The 24,795-nt window shown below is 31.4% G+C and overlaps 2 protein-coding genes across 3 annotated transcripts; one reads left to right on the forward strand and one right to left on the reverse strand.

Annotated features, from left to right (window-relative positions):
• Window positions 1–2,670: 2,670 nt before the first annotated feature.
• LOC115707204 (ATPase 10, plasma membrane-type) lies at window positions 2,671–9,199 on the forward strand. 2 transcript variants are annotated; one of them, XM_030635089.2, is made up of 22 exons: window positions 2,671–2,972; window positions 3,288–3,370; window positions 3,466–3,585; window positions 3,820–3,918; window positions 3,996–4,133; window positions 4,222–4,356; window positions 4,500–4,679; window positions 4,770–4,976; window positions 5,169–5,288; window positions 5,370–5,489; window positions 5,580–5,702; window positions 5,798–5,902; window positions 6,023–6,167; window positions 6,305–6,466; window positions 6,553–6,791; window positions 6,974–7,006; window positions 7,136–7,217; window positions 7,633–7,793; window positions 7,885–8,058; window positions 8,194–8,376; window positions 8,487–8,653; window positions 8,831–9,199. In XM_030635089.2, the coding sequence occupies exons 2-22, from the start codon at window positions 3,305–3,307 to the stop codon at window positions 8,925–8,927; spliced, it is 2,856 nt and encodes a 951-aa protein (XP_030490949.1). In that variant the 5' UTR covers window positions 2,671–2,972; window positions 3,288–3,304; the 3' UTR covers window positions 8,928–9,199. The 2 variants fall into 2 exon arrangements, with proteins under 2 accessions (XP_030490949.1, XP_060972324.1); XM_061116341.1 differs by having other exon boundaries at window positions 2,891–2,913.
• Window positions 9,200–9,530: 331 nt separating this feature from the next.
• On the reverse strand, window positions 9,531–12,781 carry LOC115707205 (triacylglycerol lipase OBL1). Its single transcript, XM_030635090.2, has 5 exons — window positions 12,176–12,781; window positions 11,587–11,807; window positions 11,430–11,463; window positions 10,146–10,864; window positions 9,531–10,058 (listed from the first exon to the last, which is right to left on the reverse strand). Exons 1-5 carry the CDS (start codon window positions 12,507–12,509, stop codon window positions 9,801–9,803), a joined length of 1,566 nt encoding a protein of 521 aa, XP_030490950.1. The 5' UTR covers window positions 12,510–12,781; the 3' UTR covers window positions 9,531–9,800.
• Between the last annotated feature and the right edge of the window lie 12,014 nt (window positions 12,782–24,795).

Genomic DNA, 24,795 nt, shown 5'->3' on the forward strand with positions numbered 1-24,795 from the left:
TGCGTACTTATTTGGAGGAAAGAACTTTGACAAGAATTTTGTTGCCGGATCATTCCATGTAGCAATAGAATTTGGTGGCAAAGAATTCAACCAACTCTTGGCTCGTTCTACGAGAGAGAATGGAAACAACCTCAATCTAATGGCATCGTCGCTAACTCCATTAACTTTAAAAGTTTCACAAAGTTCCATGAAGTTAGAGAGATGCAAATTAGAGATCTTCGAGAAGGGAGACCACCAAACGGGCGAAGGCGCACCATTTGAAGGATGGCGGGTTTGATCTCGAAGTTGTTTGCATCCACTTGCCGGTGGCCTAATACATGGCGCACTCCGTCGAGTAGGGAGAATGTAATCTCTCAAGCTTCGGCCATTAGCTTGATCTTCCAGAGCGCCTCCATTATTACCATTATTACGCCCATTGTTCCCAACATTATTGTTCACATTGGCAGCCATGATTTCTGATGTTTCGACGATTCTTGAAACTCTTTCTTGCCTCTTGTTCTTTCGATTCTTCCCGCAAGTTTTCTCAATTTCGGGATCAACCGGGTAATATGACTGATTGTCCTTGACGGCGCATGCACTTAGGATTCCTGAGATAAATAAAGAAAATATTGCAAGAAAAAGGTTAGAAAAAATCAGCAAGAGAAAATATACCAAAGTAGAAGTTAGTATAATTTTATGTAATATTAATCTTTAAACAATTCCCGACGACGGCGCAAAAACTTGTTGCTATATTTTTAAACGCTACGCAAGTATACGCAATCAAGTAGTAAAATCTCACACAATTGAGGTCGATCCCACGGGGAATTGGATTAAGTACCACTAAATTATACTTATGATTCTATTCGGTAAATCAAAAGTAATTATGGTTTAAAAACGAGTAAAATTTGAAAGAAATTCGAAGAAAACTTAATAACACGAGTTTAAAGTTGAGCAAGATGAGACAATAGGGAGGAGAATCTGTTGTTGTTTACCCAAATTGTTAATGATTAATTACTATCCTATTCTTGGGGTGAATGACGATTATAAAATAACCTAGCTCCTTTCAGATCTTCTAGATTCTAAATCACATGTTATCTAATTAATTCCTTAATTAAACTAACATGAAATCAGCATTAAGCAATAATCTACTCGTCACATAAGTCATGTAAATACTTTCGTTTCACATAGAACATCGATTATCTTAATTTTAGCATTCTCAATTCTCACTTTTCGCATTTTGAATTGAGATCATAGAGCATGCACAAGGTGATCAATCTTAAACATGAAATTAAACACAAATTAAGATAATTTCACACACACAAGAATTGAGGAATGGTAATTAAACATTAACTAGGAAAACATTAAACAACAATCATCATCCTCCCTAAATGGGAAATTTAGTTCAGAAACAAATCCATAACCATTCCTATAGCAATATTCAACATTAATAAATTAAAGAGGAATAAAGAAAAGAAGCTACGTTTAAGGGTGAATTCCGGATCTTCACTTGAATCTCTACGCTCTTCCTTAGCTCTCACTCGTTGTGTTTTAGGGTTCCAAATCGCTCTCCCTGACTTCCAATCGCAGTTTTCTATTTATACTTGAAATTTAGGGTTCGATGGACGAAATTACCCCCGGTCCGTACGGGATCTCGCCGCGGCGACACTTCCTCTCGCCGCGGCGAGAATGTGCCAAAATTAGGCAGTTTCTGTTTCTCGTATCTCGCCGCGGCGAGACTCTTCATCCGCTGCGACCGAGATATGCAAAAACTCAAAATATGAAGTTTTTCTTCGGCATCAGCACGTCTTTCAGTGAATTTCTGCACCCGAGACCTCTTTTACTCCAAAGAACCTGAAAACATAGAAAACAAGCGTAATTCCGTCCCAACACAGCTAAGAATGCACATAAATCGGATCCATAACATAGGCTAAAAATAGCCTAACAATATATTACTGTCAAACTACAAGAGATTACTTTTACAGTAATAGAGGATGCAAAATCGTTAGCACTCGATGTTTTCTGCTTACTTTGAGCTTTATTTTTGTTTTAATTCGGGTTTATAGCTTTGATGAGTGCTAAGGAAACTCACTTTTTCTATTTTCTCTTAGCATTTCTCTTCCTTTAATAACCGTATTATCACTTTCGTAATGTAAATTTCCTTCTTGACTATTAGAACATAGTAATGCTAGATAAATTACACGTTAGACTATTAACTTGATTAGGTTTAGGTGGGTCTTATCTAAAGACTTAATTATACATTTTACATTTGAGAAATAGGCAATTCCAATCATGGTAAATTATTTGAGCATTGCTATATATTCCCAACAAGATATTTAATTGTACTTATAAATAATAAACAAATAATATAATTGATGCTTAAGAAGGGTGTTAGGCACTAATAATGTTTAGAAGGGTGTTAGGCACTAATAATATCTGGTAACGTTCGGACTCTCCAGGTTTTCTAAAGGTGTGGCAAATGTTTCAGCTACTTATCTTTTATATACATTAATTAAAATCGTAAGCAAGATACTATAAAAGATAATGATCCAAAGTCATAATATATTGGAAGTGCAAGGGAATGTTAGGTTGGAACTAGAAGTACAGTTTTGAAAGGTAGTTAGGCCGAAGAGTCTCTTAAACTATATTGATAGGTACTATTTTCATCTCGTTTAATTAATTAATTCTCAGCCAAGGTAAAAATTAATAGTGGGAAAATGGCACGACCCGAATAAAGACATGTACTAAGTACAGTGGAGTGTTTTCCACTCTTCTCGTTATGAGGTTTATACTAATACTACGTCACTAGTAATAGTGCCAACCAACGGTCAGCTACCAAACCATCTTGAGCATGATATCAGTAGAAGTGTACTCCCTTCTTATAGTTCGTTCTTATTCAATTTCCTTTTATTCATCCTTGGAAAAGAGGAGGAATTGGTAATTCTTCTCCTCATTTCTTGGGAAGTAAATAAACCTTTCAAAATCTTGCCTTACTAGTAAGTTGCTTCAATTATTTAGTTACTTGTACTGTCCTTCAATTGTTGTGTCTTGATTTATTTACTTCATGAGAATAATGGTGTTAAAGATACGCATTAAACTCCTCATCAAACAGCTTAATGTTTGTTAAGAATTGTGTTGGGTTTAATACATGCTTGGATTGAATGTGCTTGACTAGTGTGGAGTATAAATTAAAATATATATGTACATATATAGCTGTGTTAATGATTAAAGACACTAGTACATGTGAGTTGCAAAACCACCACTTAGCTAATGCTCATGAGAAACATTTCATCATTTCATGAAAAATGCAGGATTTGAAGACTAAATCATGGCTGAGGAGTTGGAGAAGCCGTTGCTTGATCCCGATAATTTTAATAGGGAAGGAGTTGATTTGGTAAGTTTTTCTTTTTCAATAATTCCAATTCTATTTGACTACATTTTCAATTGCATATCCTATAAAAAAATGTTGGTGCATTTTGTTCTTACTAGGAACGATTACCCTTGGAAGAAGTTTTTGAGCAACTAAGAACATCGCCGGAAGGACTCTCATCCAATGATGCTGAAGCAAGATTGACAATCTTTGGTCCTAACATGCTTGAAGAGAAGCCAGTATGTACTAATGTCTTTTTTCAGTTTTTGAAACAAAGTAGGCATAGTCAAAAATTGGATTAACATAGTGAGCAATTTGGCTCTAAGTCATCCAATAATGTCAAGTTAAAAAGTTTATTAAGGAAAATAAGTTTATCCAAAATTACCAAAATGAAATGCTATAAAGGAAATTGGTTCTGTAAATTGATACTCATGTCTCTTATTTTCTAAGGCAATTGATTACTTACATTTCAGGAGAACAAAATATTGAAATTTCTTAGTTTTATGTGGAATCCATTATCATGGGTCATGGAAGCTGCTGCTGTGATGGCAATTGCCCTTGCTAATGGTGGAGTGAGTAGATTTAATGCTGACATTTACTTTCTGTTTATTCCATAGTTTTCTTTACATACTTAATCCTCACATTTCAGGGGCAAGGTCCAGATTGGCAAGATTTTGTAGGGATTATCTGCCTACTAATAATCAACTCCACAATAAGTTTTATAGAAGAAAATAATGCTGGAAATGCTGCTTCAGCCCTCATGGCCCGTTTAGCTCCAAAAACAAGAGTAGGGTCCTCTTTGATGAATTCCTTAGTCTACGAGAATATCGAATTCTTTGTTACATAATCAGGTCAATTAACAATTTTTACTGTAGGTTCTCAGAGATGGCCAGTGGCAAGAGAAAGATGCAGCAATCCTAGTACCAGGAGATATAATTGGTATAAAGCTTGGAGATATTATTCCAGCTGATGCTCGCCTGCTAGAAGGGGATTCATTAAAAATTGATCAGGCAAGCATTTTATTGCCTTTTGTTGAGTAACCCTTTAAGGCCTAGCATATTCCTTTTATAATTGGACTTATTTGTAGTTTCTTTAGATGAGTTTAAGATGATTGGTATCACAATGTAAGAATGTCTAATACTGTTGTGTACAGTCAGCTCTTACTGGAGAGTCTCTACCAGTCACTAAGAGAACAGGTGATGAGGTGTTTTCTGGTTCAACCTGCAAGCATGGAGAAATTGAAGCTGTTGTTATAGCAACTGGAGTTAACTCTTTCTTTGGAAAAGCAGCACATTTAGTTGACTCAACAGAAGTTGTTGGACATTTTCAGCAGGTCATTAATAATATTTTGAAAAACTAGAAATTATCTATGTATGGAAACCTGAGTACAAGGCATGTAACATTGCTGCATCCTCTTCTACAGGTCCTTACCTCCATTGGAAATTTCTGCATTTGTTCTATTGCTGTAGGAATGATTCTGGAAATCATTGTCATGTTCCCTATACAGCACCGCTCTTACAGGGATGGAATCAACAACCTTCTTGTTCTCTTAATTGGAGGAATACCCATAGCTATGCCTACAGTGTTGTCTGTGACACTTGCTATCGGTTCTCATAGACTCTCTCAACAGGTTCACCCCTTTACAACTATAGTCTGGTGTTTTGATCTTTGTTGTAATTTACAACTAGAATGATTTTAGTTGTGTCACTCAGACATGGGATCTTAATGCCATGGCATAAGTCTCCTGCAGATTCCATTTCACTAGTTTTCCATAATGATGAAGTGTGAAGTGTTGTAATGGTTTTATCTCTAATTTGATTAGGGTGCCATTACAAAAAGGATGACAGCAATTGAAGAAATGGCAGGCATGGATATCCTCTGCAGCGATAAAACTGGAACTCTTACCCTGAACCGCCTCACTGTTGATAGAAACCTCATTGAGGTACACATGTTAAACCATGCATTATGTCTACTAAATAAAGAAATTTCAAAAGCTAATGTTGCATACATATACATTTTTCAGGTTTTTCACCAAAATATGGACAAAGACACAATTATCTTGCTAGCAGCCAGAGCATCAAGGCTGGAAAATCAGGATGCTATTGATGCAGCCATTGTCAACATGCTCGCCGATCCAAAGGAGGTAGGGACAAGAAACCTGTCACTTAAGCACTGAAGTTTAGCAACTACTGTTATTTTATGGATTATGAAGCTAAATTACTTGTTTATCTAGGCCCGTGGAAACATTACGCAAGTACACTTCTTGCCATTCAATCCAGTGGACAAGCGCACCGCAATTACATACATCGATTCTGATGGTAATTGGCACAGAGCCAGCAAAGGAGCTCCAGAACAGGTATCAATAAGTTCAAAGACTTTCCTTTTTCTTGTATTTAAATTCATAACATTTGTAGAAAAATCTGAAACTGTTATCTTTTCATATTATAACAGATCTTAAATCTTTGCCAAGAAAAACATGAGATTGCTGCTAAAGTGCATACCATAATAGACAAATTTGCTGAAAGGGGATTGCGGTCCCTTGGAGTTGCTTATCAGGTATGACAAAAGTCTAACATTCCATTCCTGAACTGGTTATCTGACTCTAGTTTGTTGATTGGAGGGGCTTAATTGTGTGTTTGTTCTCTCTACTCTTTTAACCATAATTTATCTTCTTAGGCAGTTCCAGAGAAAACCAAGGAGGGTCCTGGAGGTCCTTGGACATTTTGTGGACTCTTGCCTTTGTTTGACCCTCCAAGACATGATAGTGCAGAGACCATTCGTAGAGCACTAAACCTTGGAGTCTGTGTAAAGATGATTACAGGTACATGATTGTGGCAAATTCTATAATACAGGTTTGTAGATGCACATGTACTAATTTAGTCAAAAAATATTAAGATAAAAGACCCTGAGAAGAATTTTTAGAAAACAATGATCATTAGTTCTGGCTTGTTTACATAGGTGACCAGTTGGCAATAGCAAAGGAGACTGGGAGAAGACTTGGGATGGGAACGAACATGTATCCTTCTTCTTCATTGCTAGCTCGTGATAAAAATGAACATGAAGCTCTCCCGGTGGATGAGCTCATTGAAAAGGCTGATGGTTTTGCAGGCGTATTTCCTGGTATTTCTATTATGTTTAGCCTTGTACTTCTTAGTTTTTATCATAATACCTACTAATTCATGTGATTATTGTTGTGCAACTTTCAGAACACAAATATGAAATTGTGAAAAATTTACAAGAGAAGAAACATGTAGTGGGAATGACTGGAGATGGGGTAAATGATGCACCTGCTTTAAAGAAAGCAGATATTGGAATAGCAGTTGCTGATTCTACAGATGCTGCAAGAAGTGCTGCTGATATAGTCTTAACTGAGCCTGGTTTAAGTGTGATTGTCAGTGCAGTCTTAACTAGCCGAGCTATATTCCAACGAATGAAAAATTATACAGTTGAGTATCAATCTTCTCTTATTTACATTCACATTATTATAATATTGTATAGTCAGTAGAAATTCTAGTCTCATTCATACACTTTTGTTTTGAGCAGTCCAAAAATGTAATTCCCTTGCATGACATTATCTTCTGAACTTTTTAAAATTCGGTCACTGATTAATCTTGAACAATATTGCAGATATATGCAGTCTCTATAACGATTAGGATTGTGGTAAGTTGTGATATTTAATTTTTGAAGTGCTTAGTTTCACTTAGTGTACTTAAGAACAAGGTTTTAGACATTGATGCTGCTACTTTTAACATTATCATTTATGTTTACACTTGCTGTTACCTGCTGCAGCTTGGCTTCGTGCTACTTGCATTGATTTGGGAGTATGACTTCCCACCATTCATGGTTTTGATTATAGCAATACTCAATGATGGTAATGTTCTTGGTCTTCTCTTACAATACAACCCTTTTCTTTTCTTAATAAGCTCTTTATATTATTTGATATAAACTGAAAAATAGACCTATCTAATTCGTGAAAGAATGAAATTTACTCTTATCATCTAGTACATGACAATTTGATCATGTAGTAGAAAGTAATAATGTGTAAAATTGACAATAACTTCATAATTCTGTTTCAAAAAATGAATTATGTAAAGGCTAGAAAGCTATACTTAATTCTGTGACAGAATACATCAATGGATTCAAAAGTAGATATAAGAAGGTTTTTACATAGGCTTTTTACTGGATATGCCTTAGAACTTTATGAAAGATCTTACTATAAATAAAGAAAAAGCTGTTCTATATTAACAACTCAGAATCAAATAAGAACTGGATGACTTTTGTAATAGGAACCATCATGACAATCTCCAAAGATCGAGTAAGGCCCTCTCCAAGGCCTGACAGTTGGAAGCTCAAAGAGATTTTCGCAACAGGCGTTGTCATTGGCACATATCTTGCACTGGTGACTGTATTATTTTACTGGCTCATAATTGACACCACCTTCTTTGAGGTACATTACTAAACACACTTAAAATTCATATATTTCATGAGACATGATCAAAATTGAATCCTAATGTTGAACTGTTTTATTTTGGCTGCAGACACATTTCCATGTAAGATCATTGTCCAGCAACAGTGAAGAAGTCTCATCTGCTGTGTATCTGCAAGTCAGCATAATCAGCCAGGCTCTTATATTCGTTACTCGTAGTCAAAGTTGGTCTTTCCTAGAGAGACCAGGAGCTCTTCTGATGTGTGCTTTTGTTATTGCCCAACTGGTACATTGTCTTCCAAATGCTTATAATTTTGTCTATACTGAACATATGAAATTAAGCTTAAATAATACTGAATGGAACTTAATTTTGAAACTTTTAAACCAAGCAAAGTTACTAAACTTTTGTGCAATGTTTTAGGTGGCTACCTTAATTGCTGTCTATGCACATATCAGCTTTGCTTACATTAGAGGCATTGGATGGGGATGGGGTGGAGTCATATGGCTATATAGCCTCATCTTTTACATACCCCTTGACATTATCAAGTTTGCAGTTCGGTATGCTTTGAGTGGAGAAGCTTGGAATCTATTATTTGATAAAAAGGTCAAGAGAAGTACTTTTATTACCTCTGTTATATACAAAATTATTTAGTTCTTTAAGATGACTTTGTTCTTATTATTACTTGATTATTTTTTGGGGGTGTATTTCAATAGACTGCCTTTACTACTAAAAAAGACTATGGAAAGGAAGACCGTGCAGCTAAGTGGGTACTTTCTCAGAGAAGTCTCCAAGGGTTGATGTCTTTAGATTTGGAAAACACAGGAAGGCGTAAGTCTTCGATGATTGCAGAACAGGCCAAGCGCCGGGCTGAAATAGCCAGGTACTTCTACAAATTGGTTCTTACTGCTTAATGTTTGGATCAGTCTAGTTTGAATCTTAATTTTTCTGATACACCATAGCTTAGTTTTTTGATCATATATGCAAGTGAAAATTCATGTAACTTCTGGTGAAAGTATACCATAGTTTATCATGACATCATGTCTTTTAACTTTCACAGATTGGGAGAGTTGCACAATCTAAGGGGACACGTAGAATCAATGATGAGGCTTAAAAATTTGGATAACAGTGTAATCCAATCAGCTCATACAGTATGAAACGTGGAGAAGTTTACCAATGATACAATCTCTAATATAAAGCGAGGAATGCTGCAAGAACTCGTGATTTTTCATTTTTGAATTCTGAGGGAAGAACCCATATTTAGTCCCTTTTTTTTTCCCTTTCAATTCCAATTTTTAGTCCTCCTTCAAAATTTTATCATAAGCTTCGGAAATGTTGTATACAGAATTATTGTTGAGAAACTCGCACAAGAATAAGCTTTCCAAGAGCCTAGGAGCTGAATAACATAGCCCAAAATAATTCCCTTGTCTGCCTTATTAAAATTTTAGTATTCCCCTGTATAAAAATATTGCAGTACAATGAAATATGGACACATCCCATCTATAGGCTATCAGAAATAGTAAATGGTCCTAGAGCCAACCGGTAGCCCTAGTATAACCACGAGATATTATACTGTTATCATATTATATTCTACCTATTTTAATTTAATAATTATAATTTAAAACAATTAATTACTCGCAAAAACGGCACCTCGTGGTAATGTTAAGCATTATTGTGATTAATAGCAAACAATGGACTGATAAATCAAGGCACTGACTGAACAGCACAGGTAGAGGCCACATTTGTGCTGAACAAACATATGAATTTAGCATCAGACATTCCATTAAGAAACCGTGATATAGGTACACATGTAAGTTATATTGGGGTGTTGTGTTGTACAAAAGCAAATAAAACTTGGAATTTTCTTATATTCACCCACAAAATGCATATGCAAAACCGAAAAGGAAACAAAACAAGGACATTACCCGTAACACAAGCAAAATACCTAAAAGTGACTTTTGTTCCTCGTGACTTTTCTTTATTAAGGACCACTGGACCATTCTGCACATGCGAGCTGCAAAACAGAAACCTCAAAGAGACGACATATGAAGGCTGTGTTCACGTCCCAGCCTCACGGAGTTAACATAATCTGTTGGACCATGTGCTGAGATTCCAGGAAGTGCAAGTCCGATTTTCCTCACCACTATCTCAAACCACCCTTCGACGTAGTCTTTCCCGTACACGTATTTCATAATATAACTTCTTATCAACTCCCATATGGCATTAACATACACTGCAAAAGCATTTCTCAGCTGAAAGAAATTTTTGTTCGGTTCCTCTTTCACCTTCTGCACAAAGAACCATAAATTACATTAAATAAAATAGCCCAAATTAAATGAAAACATCGAAGTTAACATGAATGCATGAATATTTACTTGCTCAACATAGAAGCTGTCGTAGTAAAGGCAGACCCCAAAATGGTGATACAAGAACGTTTTGTCATCATAGGGCAACCGAGGTACAAGATCGTTGCAGTAGACCACCCTGATGTACCTTGGGACTGGACTATTCAAATGGGATTCCATGATTTTCCCCAGCTCCCTGTTACCAATTCTAGGTTGTCCAAATGTGTAGACACCCAAGAGCTTCTGCATTAGCTCCATTTCTTTGTGAAGCACCAGCACTGTGGGGAACAATATGGCCAATGCCCCACCTAAACTGTGGCCGGTGACTACAAATTTCGCGTTCTTGTGCTCGTCTAGTAAGCTTTTGAGCTTCCTTCTCACAGCGTAGTATGCTGACATTTCCAGCATTTCTGGTTGGAGTTGCCCTTCACTCGTAGAAGATCCACCTTGTCCTATGTCAGATGGTTGAGTGCGTTTTGAAACATCACTGTCGTTTGACTCTCTGTGATTCATTAGAAGCTTACTTTGAAATGTTGTGACATCAGTTCTGTTTCCTAGACCTAAAGCTTCTATGAATCCCATATGAACCTTTCCGAAATTTGGTATCTCATACCATGAATAATCAAAATCAGTAATCCAATCATCAGCATCAAAAGGTTCTGTGCCCCGGAAGCTAATCAATATCAAATTTGCATCTTTAGGCTTGTCGCAGAGTATGAATACTTGAGTGGACGGCTCCTTTTGGAAATCTATCACATGACGGTGAAAATTCAAAAATCAAAATAAGGAGGAACAAATGATGCCTAAGCCATGGAATGTTTGCGTTAAATGATTCTTTAATATCTTCGACTGTAGAAAAGCATATTATTTGTTATGGAGATGGTTGTAAATCGTCTTCTCTAGTATGTTGTAACTTTTACTTGCCTAGTTGTCTCAGTACTCTGTTTTTCCAATAAAAACTAACATGAAAAGGTGAGGGGGAAAGCATATAAACAAGGAAATACTCTTTCTAATTGAATTTGGATGGAAAACCACCCACAATGAAATAAATAATATATTTGAATTTTAGGAAGAAAACATGGGTGAAAGAAAAAGTTGAGTTCACAAAAGAGGCTCTAATTATTTTATATATCTACTAAAATAAGCTATTCTAAAAGACAATACATACATGTGACAAAATAAGCTACAACAAATCACCTAGCCAGTATATACACGTGCCAACATAAGCTATTCTAAAAGACAAAATAGAAGAATAAAGGGGATTACAAAAGATCATTTATTTACAGGTAATATTTGGCTTTAACAAATACTTACAATTCCAGCCGTTGTAAAAGTCCACGAAATGCATCTGTTGTGAAGTTCAGATTAACCAAGTTAGTGTCTCTAGAAAACCTCGTATAGATTCACTTGGTGGCCCCCTAAAATATAAATAAATAAAAATTGAAGAGTGATTGACAATCTAACAGCTGACCTTCCAGTGATGGACTACGACATTATTAACCACTTGGGCATTCTCATATGCTAACTTCGATGCCATAATGCAGAGGTCCATAAGAGCCCGGGTTCCTATTTCCACCTCCCCATCAATTTCTCTGGCTAAGCTTTCCCCCTTGTGAAGGTCTATCCGCCCATCTAATTGTCCAATTGTACTAATAAAAGTCTCTGTGCCCCTCCTCGGCACCACTACCCTTCCTGCCTCCCAACACAAACGTAATCAAAGAAAAAAAATCAATCCAATATTTTCCATAACCCTTTTGCCTCAAATAGTAAGTAGCTCTTTCCAGAACTTGGGCAGAATAAATTCTTCCCCTAAAACAAAAATCTAACATACCATATAGTTTAATCAGCATTGACATTGCACTTTCCATATAAAATAGTGCATAGAAATAAAGTTTCTTTATCAGAAAATGAACATCTTGCAATGAATTGCTCTAAAATTATAAATTTTCCAAATTTTGGGTTCCGGAATATTAACAAACACATGATATGCATACATACATATAAAGAAATAAGTAAGCAAATCAATTAAAACGGCGAGGGGAGAAGAGTATTAAAGTTACCACAGACAATGTTGCAGAACAAGCCAATGAGGTTACCGTTCTGGGAAAGGAGATTAAGAATGAAATCGAGCAGATATCCAGTCCACTCCAAGGGTTTCCCAAATAAAGCTATGATTTTCCTAGCAATTATGGAAACAACAATAACCCACCTGTTATCTATGACCTCGTTACCCAAAATGTCGTCATCTGAGCTCTCCAAGAACATTAGCCCACTAACAATGTTACCCATCACCGCGTAGCGAAACAAGTCACCAAGTCCACCCTTCTCCGGGCGTACAACCACGTACCTGAACCCATCTTCATAACCATTGTTTTGTTGTGACGTGGAAGCCATAACTGCTAACAACTCAACCCAACTCCCTCCTCTGGTTTGACTCTATCTCTATTATTTTATTACAGCGTTGTTCTTCCTTTTCATTTTTGGTTGATATGGGAAAGAAACCATTTTTATAGATACCATAATTCATCCCCAAAAGAAAAAGAAAAGAGAAAAGGGCTAACGATTACGTGTAAGCAGGAGAAGCCGAAGTGTGCGTGCGTAAGTGCGTTGCAGATTTTGATTGAAGTGCCATATATATCATTATGGTTTTGCTTTGGCTCCCATTGCAGTTTTGGCTTTGATAGTGTGAAATGACCTGCATGACCTTACATGCAAAAATTAAGACTATGTTTGGTAGGAAGATACAGAGTAGGAAGGATAGAGATATTAGTAGTAGATGTTGACAATTATAGGTTTCATCTCAAAATTAATTAGTGATTAGTGGAGTAGTCATGTTATTATATATATGGTATGTTCTCTAATATTCCTCTCAAAATGGTGACTATTTTTGCTCACTAATTTAAAATCACCTTATCACATGTCGTGCAATTTTATTTGTTTTATTTTTGTTCAGATCTCAAGCACCTTTAGACTATTTGAATCTCATGCGGCTAACTAATTATCTGGATATATAGGTGTAGATCAAATGCCTGCTAAGGATATGACTCTAATAACATATTAAAAATCGTGGAGTTCTATCTCAAAACTAATTGGTGATAAGTAGAGTAACGATTATGTTCTTATATATGGCTCAATAATTTTTAATCAATGTGGGACAAGAGTATTGTAATCTACTGCTTAGTACTATCTCTTTGTGGCGTTTTGTAAATTTAGTAATATTTTGTAATATTTATTAAATTAAATTAAGTGAAATTTAATATTTAATCACATTGTGATATATTTATAGTTGGTGTTAGGTATTATATATGCCTTTTATTTTTCATATTATAAAGATAGTAACTCTCCTTTATTCTTATTTGATATTACTCAATAGAAAAAATATATAGAAATATTATAGGTGATAGCATCAGTTTTGCATGGTAGCTCTCCTTTTATTTTGTTGAATATTTGATATTAGGTATAAAGTTGGAAGAATAGAAAAATATTAATAAGTGAAATTACAATTTTATCTTTTTGATCATAAATATTGATTATTTTTTTTTTCGCTTAACAATATTAATTACTTTTCTCTCTCTCTCTCTCTTACTATAAACAATAGATATGCAACCACTCATTCCATCACTCTTCTTTATTTACTAATCTCTCTCTTCTACCAAATATAGTGCAAGCAATGAAATATAATTAGTATTATTTTGCTTGTTTGTTGTTATGAGATGATTTATCATAAGTGTGTACAAAAATGTTAAATAGGCAAATGTGGTTTAATTATATGAAACAAATTGTAGCACTTGTCAAAGAAGATCAAATAGAATCATATATATATAGAAGAGAAGCAAGGTTTTGTGCCCAAAGCATATTTGTCCAAGTCTCGTAAGAGGTTTTTGCTATACTTTGCTTCTTATGTTGTGTTACATTTATAGACTTATGACATATGTCACATGAAGAAAGTTACAGGGAATATTGTGCTTTTGAGAAGTTAAGATGGTTACAATATTATAATTTGGTTTGGTATATATATATATGTTATGATTGTGGATAAGATAAGAGAATGGAGTGAGTGTAGTTTTTGTGAGGTGTGTATATTCGAAACATTATCTATTATGTCTGTTTTTTATGCTGGTATGGGTACATGTCATGGCAAATTGTATAAATTATGAGTAGAATAGAACCAACTGAGCTAGTTTTTGTCTTTTTGTAGAACTGACTTCGAAAGTAAAAACAAAAAGAAAAAAACAACAGAATTAAAAGGTGTGTAGAGTAGAGTACGGTACAAACATTTTCTACATGTGACTAAGGAAGTCTAATATGACACTTCAACTCTGCTCACACAGCTCAGCTAAGAGAAAAAAAAAAAAAGAAACTCTGGTCACTGTAGTTCAACGAAACAAAATCAAGATGAACTGTGACGAAATCATTTTCGTGTCTTTTTCACTAGGCCATATTTTTTTTCATCGATACTTTTTTACCCAACTTTTTTAATATTCTTTTTTTCTTTAAGGAAAAATGTACCTTTTTTAATTTGCTTTAGCCTTAAGGTTCGTATCTTATTTGGGAATAATCATGAACGAGACTATTGCTTGATTTATGATTAGATTCAACAAAAGAAATAAATTGTTATTAGAATTTAGCTTTAAGTTTTAACACGTCAACCTATGCTGATGTGTACTTTCCCCTCCTTTCTGAATTCTGAAGTAATAATAGAATAATCATTTTCTCCCAGACAGGAAAAGGGCCTGGCCTGGCCCAAATTTTGGATTTTATAGTTTAGACCCATAATTGAACACCAAAAAAAACACTTGTTTTGAATATCTCAACGACGATGTTTTGAAAATATATATAAATCTAAAAGATGAACTATGTCCATGACCTGTATAAATTATGTTCAAATAATCTAGAAAAGAAGGAAAATATTATCTGAAATTATAAACAAAGAAGAAGCATGCAAAAGACCCAACAAAATAAAATAGTTTGATTAGTAATGTAATAGAACAGAGCCAAGTCAACAATAAAACGCGCACCCACCGAATCACCGACAGCGTCCAGTCCAGTCCCATAAAATTTGATATATTAACCACCCATGAAATTTCAATCATTTTTCTTCTTTTTTATAATAATCATCGTCCTCCACCACTACTTTTGCAAAAAATACCCAATTAAAAATAGAAATTATAAAATCCATATGTAAATTGTGTCATAAATCTTTATATTATTATCACCATAGCAAAGTTTTGATTTCTGATTTTTTTTTCTTTAGGAACTATAAAATTATTGTAATTTTTTTCTGTTGAATTTTGTTCATTTTTAAAAAATAGTTTAATACGCGTGCTATAATTTAATTTGTTGACACTAAACATACAAATATTAACTTATAAAAATATATCTACATATTTACATATATTCATCCTTAGACAATTATTTATGCATGTAATTTTTGTTTAAATTCTTAAATTATGCCACATTAATGTGTTGCAAGTGTTACAACAAAAAATTGTCTAAGAAAATTAACAAAATATAACTAAATAAGGGCATTTACAATCATTTTTATAGTTGGAGATAATTATTTAAAAACAAAACTCTACAAAAAAATTATATATAATTTAGAAAAAAAATATTAATTAGCTCTAAATAATATTTGGTTACAAAGCCTTGTTGTAGCTTATCAGTAAAAGTTTTATTGTTAATTTTAAAATTTAAGTGTATATTTGTAACAAATTTGATAATATATAAGTATTTATGTGGCTAATTTTTCTTATTAACATGTGTTATTCATTTTATTGCTATTGATATGAATTTTAGAAAGAAATATAAAGCAATAGCTTATACATATTATTCTTTAAAGATAATAAGAGAGCAACAACAACAAAAGAAATGGCGGAGCTTGCAGGTACAAAAATTCTGACTCCTGGTTTTGGAAAAGTGTCGTCAAGGCTAACTCTATCTTGAAAAAAGGGGCTTGCAAGTTGGTAGCTAGTGGAGAATCTACGAACATCTGGAAAGACCCCTGGATTCCTCATTTGAAAGACTTCTGCCCGAAACAAGTAAGGGATGCGCCGTCTAACCTTAACAAAGTGGCGGAGCTTATCTCAAACAATGGTCAATGGGACTTGCAAAAGCTGAAGTTTCTGTTTGATCATGAAACTGTGGCGGCTATCTTGAAAGGGGGCCATCCCTCTGGTGAGGGCCTTGATAGATGGGTGTGGACTCTGGAAAGCAATGGGAAATTCTCTTGTAAGTCTGCTTATCTAGTCCAAGCCTTTGAAAGAGCCTCCCATTGTGTGGTCGCTCCAAAACTTTGGAACAATCTGTGGAACAGCAAAGTTTTGGAGCGGCATAAGATCATGTGGTGGAGCATTTTGTCTAATGCTCTCCCGGTTAGAGCTGTTATTGGAAGACGATTCCAAATAGAGGACTCTAGCTGCCCTCTATGTGGAAGGTGTGAAGAATCTGTTGAACATCTGTTTCTGTCATGTGATGTCGCCCAACACCTATGGCGCTCATCTCCTTGGGGTATCTATCCGGTCTGTGATTCCGACATTCGTGTCTGGGATTGGGTCAAGTTTATCTGGGATCTTAAAAACAAAGGAGCTAGGGTTGATGATATTTTCTTGTATGCTTCTATTATTGTGGATACTATATGGAGAGTGCGTAATGACAAGCTCCATAATAACTGTACTGTTGATTTTAACAAATGCTTTGATATTATATGTACTTCCTATGCAGATATGTATGATACATTGCTCTCCAGTCCGACTCCAGCTTTATCGACTGCCTGGTCCCCTCCTCCGCAGGACTGGGTTAAGCTCAATTGTGATGTGAAAGTGGGTCTGGAGAGTATGTGTATTGCTGTTGTTGCTAGAGATCATCTTGGTAGAGTGATTACAGTCCATACAGCTCGGGAGGAGTTCTCGGATGCTCTTTGTGGTGAAGCTGCGGCTTGTTGTTTGGCAGTGTCAGTTGCTTTGGTTTCCGGCTATAAGTATGTTATTGTGGAGAATGATTCGAGAGTGGTTATCGACGCAATCAATGGGAAGGGATCTCGTTGGGCTCTAGAGAACTACATCTCATTTTGTACTAAGTCTTCTCCTTTATTTAATAGTTGTTGTTTCTCTTACGTCAATAGAACTTGTAATTTTGCCGCCCATAATGTGGCTAGATGGGCCTTTACCCATCAAATGTTTGGATCCCTACCGGTCTCTTCTATACCGGAGACTCTATTTTGTAATGACCGCGAGGTCTAACTGAGTTTAGTTTTATAACATAATCGTTTGCATCAAAAAAAAAAACAACAACAAAAGAAAGAAAGAAACATATATTTAACTAGTGTTAGTTGAGCAAAGTTTTCAATAAAGTAATATAGAATGATTTAGAAATTACATAATTTTGGTAGTTAAGGATTCAATTTCTAGTTTGTGGAGGTCATTCTCATTCGATTCAGTGAGGAAATTAACTTGACATCTGTCCACTGACATATCATTTTTCTAATATTTTTGTGTTTGTCAACATTTAATCATTCAGAGAAGATTTGGTATTACTGAGTGATTATTAATTTATTACTGATTTAAAACCAATTAATAATGAGAACATACATAGTTTTCAATCCCTCATCATCATCATATTATGTATATATAGCCAACAAGTTCTTAGCTGTGATGTGGTAATTTGTTGAGTTGTGAGTTAGGTCAAACCCTCAAAACAACTAAGTTATCATCAATTATTATTTATTTGTAATTTCATAGTTTCTATTTTTATTTTTTGAATCATTACCTGTAATCCATTGGATATATTTATACTACATCACTTTGCATATCTGGAAACTCATTTTTTTTCGTTAGTTATATATTGGCAGGTGATTAAATAACGACAATTAAGCCAATTATTATTATTATTTTAAAAAAGTATAATTATTTTGCTGCAAATAATAACAAATTTAACAATAAAATAATGTGATTAAAAACTCTCCGATATTTTTCTTAAACCTAAACATCTTGGAAATGTTCATTGAAGATAAAATATATGTCTTAAAAGTTAAAAACTAGCTAATGATTTTTTAATTAATAAATCAATACAAGCACTTCTTCAAAAAAAAAAAAAAATCAATACAAGCTGCACAATTCTCCACTAGTTCAATTTACCAAAAATATATAAATATATATACTGTATATCGGTAATAATAATTAACTAGAATCAAGGCACTTTCTTATTAAAGAATACAAATCATTATATTCAAATTCAAACTTTATATATTCATCTAATTTTTATATGTAATTATAATCACACCACATTCTCAATATAGCTAGATTGAATTATATGTAATTAAACTCCATAAATATCATTGTAATACCGTACATGCCAAGATTCATCACTTATTAAAAACTTATTATGTAAAAAACTTAAATATGTGAAAAAAAAAAAACTTATTATCATTTTCTCATACACTTTTATATATAATTAAAAACTTTTTTTCAATTTTTTTTATAATATATATATGGTAATAATTATTGATTAGTATATATATAGTAATATTGGTTATGTTTATTTTTATGTTTACAATTATAATAAACATACTAATAATATAAAACATTTTATATATGTGTTTATTGGCTATGTTTATTTTTATGTTTACAGTTATAATAAACATACTAATAATATAAAATATTTTATATATGTGTTTATTTTATTTTCTATTAATTAAACATACTAATTTAATAAACAAAATAATAATATTCACATAAGTTTATTATATCACTCTACGTGTGTTATGTTTATTTTTTTAGTAATTTTTTAGAAAATAAATAATATATATATAAAAAATTGTTTATCTTTATCTTTTTCTTTGTTTATTAATTGTGTCGTGTTTATTTTTTTTAATTAAATAATTTTTGGAATTTATAAAGTTATGTTTGTTTATTTATTTTTTGATGTAAGAATTATACTTCAATAAAAAACTTGTTCACTAACTCATTAGAAAATAATCAATATATAGAAACAATAGAAAGAAAATATACTTATTTTAGTATAGTATAAATTGACTATGTCTATTTTTATGTTTACAATTATAATAAACATACTAATAATATAAAATACTTTGTATATATATGTTTATTTTGTTTTCTATTTATTAAACATACTACTTTAATAAACAAATAATAATATTCACATATGTTTATTATATCACTCTACGTGTCATGTTTATTTTTAATAATGTTAAGTATTGATTTATATTTATATACACTAATGTTTATAATTTTGATATTGTATTTTATTAAAAAAATCTTATTAAATTATAATAATTCATACTAAAATAAATAATAAACATTTATCTTTTAATAAAAAAATATTTAACTTGTTTATTTTTATAAAACCGTTTAATTAATTTTACGAAATTGTTTATTTTGAAGTTTAATAAACATATTAAAAATGTATGGTTTCATGTAATAAGTTTTCAAAATGTATAAATTTTTAAAATAACTTTTTTTTGCACATTTTTTGTAATTATTTTATTTTTGTTGTACATTTATGAAAAAAGCCCTATAATTTAACCCGTACAATGAAGTTTTGCACATTCTCAATATATTAATTATATTAAGGTGGTATTTGATGATATTTTTATTTTTAAATTTTTGAATCATAGAAATAAAAGTAATTTTTTTTTTAAAACCAAAAAATGTGTACTACTTTTATTTTCATTTGTTTATTTTATTTAAGTCGGGTCAAGGATTAAGTCCGGATGAGTTTGAGTTCGAGTTTGGGTCTGGGTCCGAATTTCAAGGTCTAAGTTAAGGTCGGGGTCTAAAATATTGATTAAAAAAATTTGTTTAAAAATTTTTGAAAGTAACTTTTTTTTATATTTTTAAAATTTTAACTCTTAATTAAAAAATTAAAAAGTAAAAACAGATTTACAGAACATGATTTTTTGAAAAATATTTTTATTTTTCTAATTTTAAAAATAAAAACTGATTAAAAAAATATTATCAAACGCACTCTAAACATTTATTTATTAAAAAAATATATTAAACATTTTCTTACATTTAATATTTAAAACATTTTATAAACACAATTCATTAAAAATAAATGTAGATGCAGCTCTTTAACATCGATAAAGATTTGTGCGGTTTGAGTATGGTGGTTAGAAATGAAAAAAAAAAAAAAGAAATTATGTTTTGGTCTTTGCCGCTTGCGGAAGCTTTAGCTTTGAGGAATGCAGCTTCTCAGTGTGTTTTATTTGGTTTGGACAGTATTTTATTTGAGTTAGATTGTCTTAGCCTACTGAAAAAAAAATTAAAAATAAGGTTTTATTAGAGTCTTCAATAGGCTTAGTTATTTATTTATGATTTCTGTCTTTTTTTTTTTCTTCTCTAGATTTAATCTAGTTGTGCTTGATCCTATTAATGTAGTAGCACTTACTTTAGTAAAGTTGACTTTATTGACAATTGTTAGCATTGTTTGGTTCTCTAGCTACCCCTCTTAAGTTTAATATATATTTGCACAATACAAATAATTTATAAATACATAAATTGTTAAATAAATCAATGAAATTATACAGTTTAATAATTACATTATATTTTAAAATATAAAATGTATTTGAATATGATGTGGTAATTATATATGCATTATTAATATTTTATTTGGCAAAATAATTAGTAATTACACGAAAAAAATAATATTTTTTAATAGTTAATGTTTAAAATAAAAAAGCTTTTAGTAATTATACAATGTAATTACACTCAATTCTCATGTAGGGTTATGAGAATTAGAGAGTGTAATTGGATCCCCTCAATTACTTCAAATTACACAGTTACATAGTAATTACACAAATATGTCAAATTGTGTAATTACCACTAATTATACACAAATCTAATTACACCATCATTTTCCAAATGCACCATAAATATAGCTACATAAACATAAAAGTAAAACTTGTAAAAAGTTAAATATTGAATATAATTTTTTTTTTTAAAAAAAAGAAGAATAAAATATACTAATATTTGTGGTATTAAAATAAGATAATTTATATAAATAGAAATATGTATCTTTTTTTGGCAGAAAAAAATAAAAATATGTGTCTTAGGAAAATGCTTAATTAGGTAGAGTCACGAAAAAAATCTGTATATTCAATTTTTTTTTTCATTATGTGTCACTATATTGTGGACCTTTAAGCCTCATTTACTAAAAAATGACATTTTTTAAAAAGAAACACTAATTTTTTCATTTGATATATATAGTGAAACTTGAAGATTAAAAATTATAAACACATTAGACATATAAAACTAAGGTTTAAATATATATATGGCTATATAATTAATTAATCAAATAATACTATTTTTTTTTACCACAGTTCATATTACTCTGTTAGTATAATTTTCGATAAATATTATTTACTTGAAGGTCACTTATGTTATATCAGCATACATATAATTTATTCACCAATCAATATGCAATTAAGAAATACTAATAATCTATGACTCATTTTTTTATCATCTACATATAAAAGAGAGAAAGTGACATACATACATAATCACATTGATCAAACAAATAATATTGGAAAAGTATTTCTTTAAAAAAAAATCTCGTGTAAGACACATTATTTGAATATATTTTAGTAAATGAAGCTCAAGGCTCTACAATATTAAATATTAGTAATTTTCCTTATTAGGTGTCATCAAATTATTCAAAAAAAAAAAATAAATAATTAATTATTAGTATAAAATAATGGCTAATATTTAGCAATTTTTCCTCTCAAACTTTGACATATACTAAATCATGCCCCTTGAACTTTTTTGGCCGTTAAAAATTCTCTCTGAACTATTAAGATTGTTAAATTTAAGGACTTTTATCTAATTTTAGTAAAAAAATTCTAACATGGATGAAAGTTAACGGGGCATGATTTAGTACATATCAAAGTTTGAGGGGCATGATTTGGTAGATATCAAAGTTTGGGGAGCATGGTTTAGTACATAAATAATCACTGAAACAGTAAAATTGAATGAAATTAGACAAAAGTCCTTAAATCTAACAATCTCAATAGTTCAGGGGGAATTTTTAACGGCCAAAAAATTTCAGAAGGTATGATTTGGTATATGTCAAAGTTCAGAGGGAAAAATTGCTAATTAGCCAGAATGACACATAATGAATAAAAATATCTATATTTACAAACATTTTTCGTGACTCTACTAGCATTATTCCTTAGCATAATTTTTATATATAAAAAAAAAATCGTTCTATTATATAAATTTCTAAACTTAGAACATCTCTAATGGAGATGTAAATAAGTGATGGAAAGCTAAAATATAGCTCATTTAAGAAAGATTGTGCTCTAATAGTGTGTTAAAAAGTGATGTAAATTTGGCACATAGCAAATTTTGTGCCAAATTTGACACAACGTTTGCTATAATGTAAAATTTACACCATAATAAATGTACTACTTTTTTATTTACATTTATGTCATTTGTATTATTTTATTAGTTTATTTAACTATGACATTAAATTATGAAATATTTATATTATTTTTTTTATTATCTTATATATTAAAATAATAATAAAATTGATAATAAATTTATTAGTTTCTATTTTCTTAATTAAATATTAATTAGATATTAAATTTTACATTAAAATTTTGTAATTGTACATTCGAGCACAAAGTTAAAATTTGATGTAAATTTAACACAAAAATACTTTTTTATGCCAAATATAGCACAATTTTTATATCTCATATTGAAAATGGTCTTAAGTTTGATGGATTGTACCAATTTGTCATCCAATGAGATAATTTCGTTAAGATATATATTTATCTCATTTGGGAAGAATTGACCGAACTAATTTTAATGGAATTTAATAATTTTCCAATTTAATTGAGCATGACATTACCTTGGATGGAATGTTTAAAGTTTTGATTTATTTTTTGAAAAGATTTTATAAGTAGTGTGGTTATAAACGAGTCAAATTATAGTTACAACCAAATAAGTGTTATGATCCAAAATCTAATGCATATCCAATTTAAAAATTTGTACTTTTTGTCCACACAAAAATAAATAAATAAATAAAAAATTGTGCATAGTGGACAATGGACATCCCAAATTCCCAACTAACCTCACATAAATATATAGCATAACAAATATTACGTACACAGTAGGCAACACTCAACTTTACATATGTTATTATTCTACTTTTATTAAGTTTGTTTTTAACATTAGGGATAGTAGATTAAAACTTGAGATGTAGTATATACACCATACTATTTTTATGTCCACATTTTTTAATAGTTTCGATAGAACTAATATTTCACTTAAATCATATTATTTTGAAAATGGAAAATTTAAGCTGTTCAAAAAATAATAATAATAATTCGAATTTATTTTTGTCTTAATCTTATACTAGTACTTTGAGAAATTGTCCTGACATTAATTACCTTACATTGTATGAACATATTTATATTTCCCACCGTAATTTGTGTGTTTTTCTTGTTATAATAAACCGTAATTTGTGGTTATTAATTCTTTTTACATTCAGATTTAAGATAAAATGAGGCTCAAATTCATATATATGTCCTATTGAAAAAATATGTATGCAATAATGATCAATAATCAATATACATTGTATATGTCATTGTCATATAGTTAATTACTCAATAATTAATACTTAGTTTTATAATAAACAATATTTAAGATTAGGTAGTATGCCGCGTGTTTGAATCCTTTTGTTCTGTTGGTAATGTTATCCTTATTATGTCTTATATTAACTTCATTTGACGTTTTCTTAATCTCAACGGACTATTGAGGTAGAAGACCAATTACAACCATGAATAAACTAATATATTCCCTTAATATATATAATATGAAAAGACCACATTGAGATTTTGAGGAAAATGGAATAGATTTGTTGATTCACCTAACTCAAAATATTTCCAAACGATACTTATTTAATTGGGATGATGATGCAAAAAAAGTGAATTGAAAGTAAAAACTTAATTACAAGTTTGAAGAAGAAGAAGAAGTAACTTAGAGCTTTTGCTGGATTTGAAGTTGACCATACTCACAAAAGATAAGATAGATCCATTATTTTCAATCTTTAATTCTTCGTTGCTTGCCTTAAACTTTGTTTTTTTCTTTTTCATTTCATTTGACTGGTTCCACATCACAACCACATATTCTTGAAGATTACCAAAACCTTACCAAACTAAGATAAACTAAACCCAATTTAAGCTTAGATTACTACCAACATATAATCTGTCAATACCCTATTTGACATGTGACAAGAATCATGTGACTCTTCACTATTTGAGATCTAAACATTATGTTTTTTTTTTCCATTTTTGGTTGCATATGCAATTTCTACACTAAAATCCCATTACGTATTATTTTATAGCCAAAAGGTAACAAAATAAAGAATGAAAAATCCCACTATTGTTTTTTGTATTACTAAATGGGATTTAGAAGGGAATATGAGACAAGGTGCTATGGAAGCCAAGCCACTAAAGAAATACCCTTTTACTCAATCATCAAATAGTCTAATGTTTAGATTCTACTTCAAAGTTAAAATAAAAATAAAATAATAATAATAATAATAATAATAATAATAATAATAAAAAAACTCAAAAAGCGTGTAATCCTGTTGAAAGCTACTAGTTACTTATAGTTTCCTATTTTATATTTATTAATATTCTGTCAGTGTCAATTACAGTGAG

This window comes from Cannabis sativa, chromosome 1, assembly GCF_029168945.1.
Source record: "Cannabis sativa cultivar Pink pepper isolate KNU-18-1 chromosome 1, ASM2916894v1, whole genome shotgun sequence".
NCBI classification, from domain to species: domain Eukaryota; kingdom Viridiplantae; phylum Streptophyta; class Magnoliopsida; order Rosales; family Cannabaceae; genus Cannabis; species Cannabis sativa.